This window comes from Pygocentrus nattereri, chromosome 14 (genome assembly GCF_015220715.1).
Source record: "Pygocentrus nattereri isolate fPygNat1 chromosome 14, fPygNat1.pri, whole genome shotgun sequence".
Taxonomy (NCBI): domain Eukaryota; kingdom Metazoa; phylum Chordata; class Actinopteri; order Characiformes; family Serrasalmidae; genus Pygocentrus; species Pygocentrus nattereri.
In genome coordinates, this window is record NC_051224.1 from 26,134,638 (window position 1) to 26,147,599 (window position 12,962).

At 42.6% G+C, this 12,962-nt stretch overlaps 1 protein-coding gene across 1 annotated transcript in view; it reads left to right on the plus strand.

Annotated features, from left to right (window-relative positions):
- Positions 1-11,871, plus strand: part of caskin1 (CASK interacting protein 1) — a 176,356-nt gene extending 164,485 nt beyond the window's left edge. The window contains 8 exon segments of the mRNA XM_037544688.1: positions 1,408-1,509; positions 1,595-1,733; positions 3,287-3,456; positions 3,620-4,651; positions 4,991-5,762; positions 5,919-6,089; positions 6,092-6,395; positions 9,247-11,871. Of these exon segments, the coding sequence (XP_037400585.1) occupies positions 1,408-1,509; positions 1,595-1,733; positions 3,287-3,456; positions 3,620-4,651; positions 4,991-5,762; positions 5,919-6,089; positions 6,092-6,395; positions 9,247-9,343 (2,787 nt within the window). The 3' untranslated portion in view covers positions 9,344-11,871.
- The last annotated feature ends 1,091 nt before the right edge of the window (positions 11,872-12,962 follow it).

Sequence of the window (12,962 nt, forward strand, 5' to 3'; positions counted from 1 at the left end):
TTTGCTAAGTGTTGTTCTGTTACCACGGGTTGTTGCTAGAGTGTTTGCAGGTTATTACAGTGTTGTTAGGTGGTTGCTATGATAATCTATGTTGTTGCCAGAGTGTTGGTGATCTATGTGTCTGTTAAAGCATTGCTAGGTGGTTACTATGGTGTCCCAGGTGTTTGCTGTGTCATTCCACAGGGTTGCCTGCGTATTGCTGTGGTATCCCAGGTGGCTGATAGAATGATGCCAAGATTTTGCTATGGTGCTCCAGGTGGTTGCTTGGGTGTTGCTATGCAGTTGTTTTGGTATGTCAGCAGGTGGTTAGGTGCTCGGCGGTTTCTACAGTGTTCTATGTGGTTACTACAATGTTGCTAGGTGGTTGCTCTGGGATCACAGGTTGTTGCTACAGTGTTGCTAGGTGGTTGTTATGGAGTTGTTAGGTGGTTACTGTGATATTCCATGTGGTTGCTAGGGTGTTGGTATGTGATTGCTATGGTATCCTAGGCGTTAGCTAGGATTTTGCTATGGTGCTAGAGGTGGTTGCTAGGGCATTGCTATGGTGTTATGTGTGGCTGCTAGATTGTTGCTTGGTGGTAACTACAGTATTCCCAGGTGGTTTCTAAAGCCCAGTGCCTGACATGGTGAGCATAATTTTGTTAGTGCGACATATACTGAGCTACAAAATCTATCATTTCATCCCATAAAGTGTCACGACAACCTAATGTCAGAACTTTTTGTGAACTTGACATCAAAGCTGACAAATCTTTTTGACAGATGATACCTATTGGAATACGTGTTTATAAAAGTTTACGTAGGTTTATGTCAGTTGTTATGAAGGGCTAATGTAGGTGTGATGTAGCTTTATGGACACTGACCTACAGTAAAGTGTTACTGAAATGCTTTCTAATGAAATTTTAATGAGGCATGATGCAGGTTTTCAGTGTAAACCATTTGAAATCACATTAACTACACAGATTAATCCTTTTTCTAGTCTTTGTGAGCGCTTACCCCTAATGCTTTTTCCATATTTCACCTTGAGGTTGTTTGTGTTGGCTTCATTATGCTAACCTATTTACGGATGATTATTTAAGCTTCGGAATACTGTACAAATGCAAAAGTCTGAGCACCTAGTGGATGTGTGCTGGGTGGAAAAGTCTGAGGGTACTCTGAAAATGCTTCTTTTCCTCACTTACTGCTGGTATTGTTTTGCTTTCCTCATTGCTTTGCAGGGCTTTTACATTGTCATTTCAAAAAACACTGTTAATCACTTATACATAAACAATATGAATGCATTCATTGATTTGTATCTATTTTACTGTATAAGTATGTTTATGTTTGTGTATGTTTACAGTGCATGGTTGCGTGAAGAGGGTATTGGGGCTGGTCTGATAGTAGGTTGGGATGCTTTATGCTTTTTTTTAGGACCTGACAGCCATTGGCGTAACTAAACCAGGTCATCGCAAGAAGATGACCTCAGAGATCAACAAGCTCAGCGTGACAGAGTGGACACCTGACCAAAAGCCTGTGAGTGTCACAAACACAAAAGAGGACAAACAAGAAAATAAATTATTACATTAAGAAACCATAATGAGGTATGTGTGATTCTCAGGCTAATCTCGGCGAGTGGTTAACCATGATAGGGCTGAGTCAGTACTACCAAGTTCTGGTCCAGAACGGCTATGAGAACATTGAGTTCATCACTGACATCACCTGGGAGGACCTGCAGGAGATCGGCATCACGAAGCTCGGTAGGAGAGAAAACGATTACAAGATGTTAATAATCACAAATGATCATTTTCATCTAATTATTATGCGCATTTGAGGTATTTTTGCTGCTTTAGTTCAGTTCCTTTTACTATCCGCAGAGAGGAAATTAGTTTCAGAGCCAGGTGTACTAAACATATAACACAAGAAAAAAACGCATCATTAGCAACATCCACAAAAACACACAATGCAGCTCATATATTATATCTAGTAATATAAAAATATTACCAAAACAGTATCAGTCTCACTTTCTGGGTGACGTGACAGATAAATATGTTATTTAAGGGAGTTTATTTTGATTGCCGCCTTAACAATGTTGTTGAGACAATTATTATTCCTTACATTAAGTTCCTAATAAAAAAGAAATCATAGAAAAAGTTAAAACAGATTCAGTAAATGACTTTATAGAGGAGGTTTAACTGTCTAACTTGCTTAAGAAGTGCAATCTGCTCCCTTTTTTTACAAATTATATCAGTGTTCATGTTAAAGATCAGTTTATCATCAATAACTCTCCCCATTTCTATATAACTCAACAAATACAGCTGATGGAGACTGGGGTACTTTATGGAAGTCAATTTTCATATAATTTGCTTTTGTAATGTTTAATTTCAAATTCATATCTATACACCACTTTGCACATGTACAGTCTCCTTATCTTGCATCAGGCCAACAATCACTGTATCATCTGCAAAACTCTATCTGTCTTGGTATGACTTTTATAGTCATCTGTGTAAAGGATTGCTTTGATGCACTAGATGACGCGGTGTGTGTTTTACTTATTAAATGGGTCGAAGAAGTCAGGCCATTCACTTGCAACAGCAGAGCTTGATCACTAATCATTGATATAAAATGATATGGCAAAAAATATAGAGTGACACATTATTGGACACATTTGACACATTTACTCTGAGTTGAAGTTCCTTATGGTACAGCAGAAAGATTTAACTTTTCTGTTTAAAAGTTTTTGGCAGTCTAATTCTCATCACCGCAATTCATTGAAATTTCAGTTTCTCATTACTGATATTTTTTACCGACAGTTTTTACTTTATTCAATTGGAGAATAAATGTGTGTACTATATTGTGTTACACTGTATTCTGTTATTGTATGCTGTATTTGTTGATGTAGACATTAACTTTAATGATTTCATTGTAAATGCTAAGGAAGTGGACCAAAACAACAAAATGTTACTTACAGTCACAACATTTTTGCATAAGTAAAAAAAAAAAAAAAATACAGAGGTTGTCAAGGTGTTGTGGTAATGAGATAAACTTGCAAAAAGATTTTTTTTTTTTTTTTTAGAATTAGCTTTAAAAATACGAGAACAGGACACTAAAGTTGTGGTGATGAGAATTCGGTCACGGAAATAAGAAAATGTTAATAAAAATGAATGTAAAATCAATTAAATCATTCAGATCTACTTTTAAGTATTCAATCAGGCGTCATTCTTTGAATATGAAAAAAGCAATAATTAAGATTTACCCATTTTACTTTTAATATTTGTGATAATAACCAATGTACCTACCCAAATCGGTCCAGGCCACCAGAAGAAGCTCATGCTGGCTGTGAAGAAGCTGGCAGAGATGCAGAAAAGCTCTGAAAATCGAAATACGCGTAAGAAACCTCCATCCTCACAGGACATGGTGGCTATCGAGAGCCCTCCACCGGACAGTGGAGAGTGCATGTCTCCAAAGATGACCACCTTCCAGGTAAAGGTGGGAATATCACTACCAGTTGATATGCTGAACAATAAAACAAAAATAAAGCTCTGCTTAAACAATATAATTTTGCATTCAAACTGGTAGTTAATGAATACTGAGATAAATTTGTTTAGCTGTATATTTAAATAACCACAGCCATCCCAACTTTCAGGACAGCGAGCTGAGCGGGGAACTTCAGGCTGCCCTGAGCCGCCCTGTAAATGTGCAGGATGGACCTGAGGTCCGAAATAATGCCAACGGGGGTCCGGTTCCCCAGCAGCGCTCACGTAGCCTCCATGAGAACAGCATCAACAAGAGCCGGGACTCAGAGGAACCGATTGGTCCTCCTAGAAAAGAGGCTCGTACAATGCGTCAGAGCAGTCAGGCGGGAGGCCAGAGAGGAAGTGTTTCACAACCAAAACCACGACAGTCTTACCCACAAGGCAGTGGTCCTCCTTATACTCCACCTCAGACTCCGACCAAGACCAAGCCGCCTTCCTCTCAGACCATGGCATCATCTCAGACCAAGCCCAAACCGAGCCCCCAGCTTCTGCAGCAGACAGAGAGACCCATGTCCCCTCGCTCTATGCCTCAGTCTCCAACTCACAGAGGGCATCCACAACCAGCCCCACAGCCTGTGGAGAGTGTAGAAGCAGTGCAGTCAGCACCAGCTGTCTCTGTACCTCTCCTGTGCCTGCCACCAGAGGGTGATGCTGACGATGGAAATGAGCAAGGTACACCAAAGAAGCGAGCTCACAGTCTGAACCGCTATGCTGTTTCCGATAGTGAAACAGAGCGGGATGAGGTAAACGTGCCAGACATGGGTGGCAAATACGCAACCGTCCAGCATCGGGTGGGCCGAAGTAACTCCATGAAAGGGCAAGCAGACAAGAATGTGAACCGCAGCCAGTCTTTTGCTCTTAGGCAGAAGAAGAAGGGTCCTCCACCGCCTCCACCCAAACGCTCCAGCTCGGCTATCTCCAGCTCCAGCAGCAACCTGACTGAGGTGCCCAAAGAAACAGGCACAGGTGGTCACCTCCTGGATGTCAATTACCAACCACAGAGACGCGCCAGTGACCTGGGGGGCACCGTGGACACAGGAAGTGCGGGCAGTGTAAGGAGCATCGCTGCCATGCTGGAGATGTCCTCCATTGGAGGGGGAGCTAAAGGTCTGGCTCAGAAATCTACAGGACATTATCTACAGGTAAGCAAGACTGAATCAGAAATGCTAAAATCGGCAGTTACCATATGTGCAGAAACATGGCGATACTGAAAACAGGACTTTTTAAATGATATTAAAATGGAAGACAGAGGCTGCCGAGTTGGAGGACTTTCATGTCTATCCAATCCTCAGAGCAATAATTTTGTGGAAAATCAAATTGAACCAGTTTCTGGTGTCAGAGGTTTAGTCAGTGTGAGTAAAAAAGTATTGAACTTTTTTGGAAGTTTGTGTTTTGTAGCTACTACAAACTGTAGTTGCATTTGTCTTAAGGCTTTCACTTTGCACCTTTGCATAAATCCTTGATAGATTTGTTCTCCTCAGGTGAGTACAACAGGCGGGAAGCAACACGATGCCATTGGTCTGGATGGAGAGGTGGTGAACCGGCGCAGGACCATCAGTGGGCCAGTGACTGATCTGGTGGCTGCAGCTAAAAGAGGTCCACACCAGCCTCAGCCTATGCAGATCCAGCAAGTCCAGCAGGTCCAGGACAGACTGTCACAGGAACCTCAGCAAAGCTCTACTGGCAGCTCAGCCGAAAATCTGCCATTCGCTGAGGATGGAAACCTCACCATCAAGCAGAGACCCAGACAGGGCAAGGGTGAGGGTGATGACGGAGTGGATGGTATATATTCCCTGCCACAAGAGGAGCCCCCCAACATGGATGGTACAAGCACTTTTAAAAGGAGGACCTGGAGCTCCAAGCAACACCAAGAGGAAGCCAAGTTCCACCTCATTGAGTCCAACACGGTGAAACGAAGACCCAAAAGCAGGGAGAACAAGGAGTCTGAGGAGCCGCAGCAGCAAGAACCACAGGCTGTGCCTTACCAGAACGGTACTGGCACCATCAAGAGACGCCCAACATCTGACATGACTGTGTCTGAACAGCCTAGGCCACAGGAGCATGTAGAGAACAAGCCTCGCAGGGACAGCGCAGACCTGGAGGGCCAGCTTAATGAAAGCATGCCTCGCAAACCTGCCAAACCTCCAGTGTCACCCAAACCTGTTCTGGCCCAACATTTGAAGAAGCAGGGACCTCCGGCTGCCGTGACCAAGAAAGCCCCTTTTCCTGGACCAGGGGCACCTGGCAGCCCAGGTACTACACAGTGTGGCCCTTTCTCTTGCCCTGTCTTTACACAATTATGTGAGTATCCTCTCAAAGGCTTGATGCCTTTCTTTTCTTGTTGGATCAAAATTTGCTCAGGTGAGTTTCTCTTCCCATCTCTCTCCCCTCTCTCTCTCTTTTATGTAGTTGAAGGGAAGAAAATGCCTCCTCCAGTTTCTCCGAAACCCACCCCTCCTCCCACGGCTCCCAAGCCGTCGAAGAACATCCTTCAGTCCATGAATGCAACGCCCAACCAGACCCCTGTGCCATCTCCAGCAAGGCAACCGGTCACGAAGATCGAAAGCCCAGCTTTGACCACAAACCCGGTCAAGTCCCGACTCCGCCGGCCCAAAGCCCCCAGACTCCACACACACCGCAGACCCCGGTGACGCCACAAACCCCGCAGACGCCCCAAACTCCCCAGACCCCTGTGCCTCCCCCTGTGAAGCCTCCTCGCTCCTCCATCAGTGGGGTGTCTATGGACAGTGGCAGCGGCGGATCAGGGCCAGGATCGGGAGTAATGACTGCGGATGCTGTGCAGCAGAAGATTGAGGAGACTAGCGCTTCACTGGCTGCAGCATTACAGGCCGTGGAAGAGAAGATTAAAGAAGACAGGCACAGAGAGTGAGTCCCATACATGCTGTGAATATCATATATGTCGCCATGGTCAGGGTCATAACAGTGAATTTATGATTTGAAGTAATGGACCGTTGCAAAAATACACTGTAGAGTAGTGGTCTGGCCCTGGAGGTCTACCTTCCTGCAGAGCCTGGTTTCAACCACAGGTTGCTTCACCTGCTCCAGCTAATCACCCTCTTCCTAAGTCCCTGATTGGCTGGATTAGATGTATTAGAGCACAGTAAGGAGTAGGGCAGCTTATGGGAGACAGGTTGGAACTAAACTCTGCAGGGAGGTAGATCAGGGTTGGAGACCACTGCTGTAGAGGTTCTGCCAACATGATTTATTAGGTATACACAGTATCAACTTGCAAACCACTAAGATCTGCATGTACCAACTTAAAGATGCACGTTATACATAATAGATAAGTGTGTTTAGATGAAGGTGAATGTGATACAAAAAGGGACAGTTTATATTATACAGTTTATATTGGAAATCCGTTCTGAACAGCTGATGCAATTGAAAGGGTCTGTTTTGGGTCTGGCAATGGCACACTTTAGTGTCATTTCGATAAGACACGTAAATAAACCTCTCCACTCTGATCTTGGTCTATATCTATAAGACTTACTACAAACATAAACAAAACTTCACCGCTACAAGTAGCCAGGGGGCGGTATTCTCAAATCTAATCTCAGATCAGAATCCTTTGACGATCACCACTGTCTCAGTCTAGATTAGCACTCAGACACCTGAGGTGGTTTGTGAATACAGATCCTGTTTTCCAAAGTGGATACTCAGAATTTGGTTTGTGTTAATAGTTCATAGGAAGTCATACTGTCTCCTAAACCAGTTCTTAAACATTTACACTTCAACGCCCACATATTTACTGTCATACTGTCTCCTAAAAAAGTTCTTAAACATTTACACCTCAACGCCCACATATTTACCACTAGAAAGCATGAAGGCCCACAGGGAAATAAAAGTTGGTAATACTTTACAGCAGGGTACAGTTCATATGGCTACATGACACCCACATAGGCTTGTCATGACAACTGACATAGACCTAGATGAATGTGTATAAATGCTAATTCCATAATCTGTCATAAAGGCTACTTTAGCTGACTTTGATCAAAATTGGCAGATGTAACCTTTATAGCTAAAGACACCTATTGGAACTAGAATTTCTAAACATTTATGTAGATCTGTGTCAGTTGTCATGATGTAGGCGTCATGTAGGCTTATGAACCGTACCCTACAGTAAAGTGTTACTGTAAACTTTTTGTTTGAAAACATAATTTTGTAAAAATCCACTACAGTTGTATTTGGTTGGCTACCCCACAATCTGGGACATGAATCAGTGAACTTAAAATGTAAACAGAGTGGGATATTGTAGCCTGAAATAAGGCAGAACAGTGCCCGATGAAGTGGGATGTTTCTACAACACAATTTTTGAGCCAGTTGCTTGTAATATTTAGTTTTTAGAGTTAAAGGGCAAAAAATGAACAAAGCTGCTGTTTTTGCAAGGCTTGTATTAATATTGTTTCCTATTTGAACACATTTTATATTTCCCTTTTTATTATTTATTCACTGATTTTAATGACAAAGTGCCTTCACATGCCCACTGCAGACAACTGGCCTCCCTCAGTACTGGTCTGAGGACCACTGAAGGGGCTTCATGGACCACTTGTGGTGTCCAAGAGGTTGAGTCATTATCTCCATGGACAATCTAAACTTCATCCAACCAACAGACTTACTCTGATCTTACTGCACCTTCAGTCTTGCAAATCTGTACTTGCACATATAGATTGACATCTTGTACATCTTCTAACCATATCTTGTATAATCTGGAAGATTCTATATCAGTATCCTGTCCTGCATCTCATTTATTATCTACCTCAGACTAACTGCACATACGGAATGTGTACAGCAGCACATTTCATAGCTTTATTTTTCGTAACTTATTACTGTACAACTGTACATTGTATTGTACAACTGTATATTCAGAGTCAGTGTATGTGTGTGCGTGTGTGGTGTGTGTATATATATATATATATATATATATATATATATATAATATATACACACACACACATATACACTCACCAGCCACTTTATTAGGTACACTTGCTAGTATAAGGTTGGGCCCCCTTTTGCCTTCAGAACTGCCTTAATTCTTCATGGCATACCTTTAAACAAGGTGTTAGAAACATTCCTCAGTGATTTCGTTTATTTATTTGAGTTACTGTTGCCTTTCTATCATCTCGAACCAGTCTGCCCATTCTCCTCTGACCTCTTACATCAAAAAGCCATTTTCGTCCACACAGCTGCCGCTCACTTGGTATTTTTCTCTTTTTCTGTAAACCCTAGAAATGGTTGTGTGTGAAAATCCCAGTAGATTAGCAGTTTCTGAAATACTCAGACCAGCCCGTCTGACACGAACAACCATGCCACGTTCAAAGTCACTTAAATCACCTTTCTTCCCCATTCTGATGCTCAGTTTGCACTTCAGCAAGTTGTCTCAACTATCTCTAAATGCCTAAATGCATTGAGCTTTTAGTGATTGGCTATGATTGGTGATTGGCTGATTAGCTATTTGTGTTAACAAGCAGCTGAGCAGGTGTACATAATAAAGTGGCCAGTGAGTGTATATATATGTATTTCTCTTTCTTCTTAGATATTTATGTTTTTTGTATTTAAATTCTATAAATAGGCTATGCACCTAAGTTTTTCACTCACTTTCGTTGGGCTCTGACTGAAGGCAAAATATCCAACCCTAACCCTGCTGTCAGGCTGAAGATGGTAGTGGTCCAGTGGTACTGAGGTGTTAAATACTGTGAATGTGTTTGTGTTCCTGCAGCTCAGTGACAGAGAACAAGAGCACAGTGAGCATCCTGGACGACATCGGCAGCATGTTTGACGACCTGGCAGACCAGCTGGACGCCATGCTGGAGTGAAGAGCACAGCCTGCGTCTCTGTGGCACAACCTCAGGACCCAGGAGAGCACAAAAAGGGCACAAATAACCAACCGACTAACCAAACAAACCCACAAAACCTTCAGAACCTCCAAAACCTCCGACCCCCAGCCTCCTGTACCTTCTCCCTCCTGTTCTTCTCCTGCTTCCTGAATATCCCCACTCTCCTTCTCTCTCCCCCCCGAAGTTGGTTTGCACAACCCCCACAGGTGAAGTGACCTCAGGGCTGGGCGATGAAGATCATCCAGGGCTTTACGAGGGTGGAGAGGGCAGAGGACGAGTTTTACCAGAAAATAAACTCAACTGTCTGTTCTTTTCCATTCAAAAATGCTATCGTGAGGAATGAATAGAAAAACAATACCAATAATTACTGTATATGAAATTATAGTATGGTATGTGTACATTGTAAGCATGAGGAAAGTTTGTATCTATAAAGAAAAAAATCTCATAGTGAGAGTCATGCATTAGTACAGTAATATATATATATATATAAGTATATATATATAAATATATATAAATATTTTATTTTGTTTTTATTTCATGGTAAATGGTACAATACAGTGTTATGTTACAGAACTCTATGGACTTTCCTGACAGAAATACAAATTTTTCTATGACAAAAACAGAGTTTAAAAAAGATGCTAAGCTAGCTGTCATATAAATATATATTAACTGTGCTCAGTAGAGGGCAGTAGTGAGCCGTGTTGACTTTAGTGATTGGAGTTCCTGTGAAATCCTACTCTGCTCTGTGTGCTTGCCTCGAGCTCCCGTACCTCTGTATAGAACCTTTTAGTTTTCCGCTGCCTCATTCAACACGGATGTGTCCGCACGAGGGATGGGCATGAACTCAGTTCAGTTTATTCATTAGCACTGTTTACAAACAGTCATCGTCCTGATCCAGATGCAAAAAAGGGTTGAGAAGTTGACTGTTCTATCGGCTAAAATGATTAAAAACGCAATCAAGGGAGGTCTCAGAACAAACAAGGTGGTGATGTGGACCAATCACAGTCAGGGGGAGGTCCCAGAACAAACAAGGTGGTGATGTGGACCAATCACAGTCGGGGGAGGTCTCAGAACTAACAAAGCAGTGCTTAAAACCAGTCACAGTCAGGGGGAGGTCTCAGAACTAATGAGGCAGTGATTAGAACTAATCACAGTCAGGGGGAGGGCTCAGAACGAATAGAAAATTGCAAAAACTTGTGTGTCTGTTATTAGCTGTATTCAACTAATCAAATTAGTTGTGTCTAATCAAATCCAACTGATGAAATGATGTTACTATTTGCATATTCATAAATATTAAAATGCCCATCCCTGGTCCGTATGTGCCATCATGCCCCCGTTTCTGCCCCCCAACCTCGTCCTGCGCAGTGTCTCGTGTGCCTTAACACGACAGGTGACCTCAGAGCTGAAAACACACTCACGGATGTTGATTCTGGGAGTCAGTAGAGGGTGCTGTGGAGAGATTCTGAACAAAATAGAAATCAGTGACCTCAATCTAAACAAATCCTGGCCTGAGCAGATAACAAAACTGCAGTATAATATAGAAGATAAAAGCCCCCATGACATCACCACAGGTTTACAACTACAGTTTTAGAACAACGTTTGGTTCTTTTCATAAATCTTGCACCACCTAGCCATTGAAGGCGGTAATATCTCAAGACATAAAAGCTGCATGACTTATGTTTACGCCAAATTTATTCTTTTTCAGTTAAGTTTACGAGTAGGATTAGCATCATGACAGTAGACTGGCAATGGCAAACTGGACATTCCCTGTTTTTGAAAGGAGCAAATATGGAAAGCTCTGCCACCGCAAACGGCAACAGCAGCATGCTGCAGTGGTTTGCATGATGTTCCACCAAGAACCGTCACAAATGAATAATCCAGGTTGTATTTCCTCGGAAATGCAGGCACTGAACGCCCATAGTTTCAGTGTCCAGGGGGTTATTCCACAAAGCAGGATTCCCCAGTTAGCCAGACAACTTAAGGCCAAAGATGAGGACTGTCCAATGGGAATACTCAGCTCTTTTCTTATTGAACAGGCTTGACTTTGAGCTCAAGTTATCCAGCTAAACTGAGAAATCCTGCTTTGTGGAATATTCCCAGGTGTAGCTACTGGATAACAAAATCAAACGACTGTTGTAAAGATTAGTATGTTAAAAACACCTTCCAAGATAAAACAGTGGCTAACACCTCTCGCACACTGCAAGGAACACCAGTAATGCAACCGTCATTGCACTGTTTACATGACTGTTGTTACACCAGTTCAATGACAAGAATGTTAAGTCTTGCAAGCCAAACTCGTGCCTGCTGTCAGAGAGTCAATTCGTCACTTACCATGACCAAGAACGGCCAACTTTGACAGGTAGAGGCCGTTTGACTGACGCAAATTAACCAATCACAATCAACGTGGCCTGCAACAAAAAAACCCACAGCAAACTCATGAGAATCTCAGTTAGAAGCTACTGAATGCTCAAAAAATCCCTACATTAACTTTAACATCATACTTTTCAGTCCAGTGAAAAGCTCGCACTGAAAGCTTGGTCACTTCATGCAGAGCGAGAAACTATTTTAACTTATGTTGCTCATCTGCCTGATAAAACCTGCTGCACAGAAGAGTGTTTACATGGCTGAGAGACAATCAGAAAACAGCTGACAAGATCCTGAGGCTTGTGGTCAGCTTAACATTCAAAAGATCTCAGTCTACGTGTGGCTCAGAAAATAAAAGTGAACACAGTGTACCGACAGAGCTAGCAGTAGCCTCTGGGGAGCATTTGCTGCTCTGCGCATTCTTCGTTTTGAGGCTGTTGGTCTAAAACCGTAGACACGGTTTGGCGGCATGTCTACAGCAAATAAAGAAACAATGAGATTCTGGTTGTAAAGATTTTTAAATCTGATGGAAACTAAAAGGGCTTCATTCCTGCCGGTTTGGGGCTGAGCTGAGCTGATGAGGGCCTGAAGGTGCTGTAGGTCAAGTGAAGGGAACAAGCATGTCTGAGAATGAGCACAAAACAGGACCCCAAAAATAAGACTATGAGCTGAGAGAAGATTTAGAACGATGGCTTTACTGACATTGGTGTCGCTAATGGGTCTCCTAACCCTTCCTCACACTTTCTCTCGTGTTAAGTTCCTTTGTGTGGAGGAGATTTGCATGCAGTGCAGGTGTTTAGGTTGATTTACACTGGACAGAAGCGGCGTGTCAGATTTGGAGCAGAGCTGAACTTCAGACAAGTCTGGCCAATGTGGCGTGTTAAAGGCAGGCGATGCAAATATTAGTCTGATGATGCAAACTACACTGATTAATCCAGAAATAACTACATAAATATTAATTTAAGACTACATGTGAATTGGATTTGGCAGTAAAAACTTCCTCATAACGCTCGCATACAGCTGGAGAGGGGGATGCGGTCACCATGCCGGACCAGGATAAACATAAATAATGTGTTAAGCTGCTGTAGGAAGGAATTCTGATTTTCTCTTTTCTCTTCAAACAGCCGTTTCCTTTTCACCAAACTCATATTACCGGGTTAACGTCTGTCTGATTAAGCAAGAACCACTGAGGTTACTGTCTAGAACAGTGTTTCTGAACTCTGGTTCTGTAATC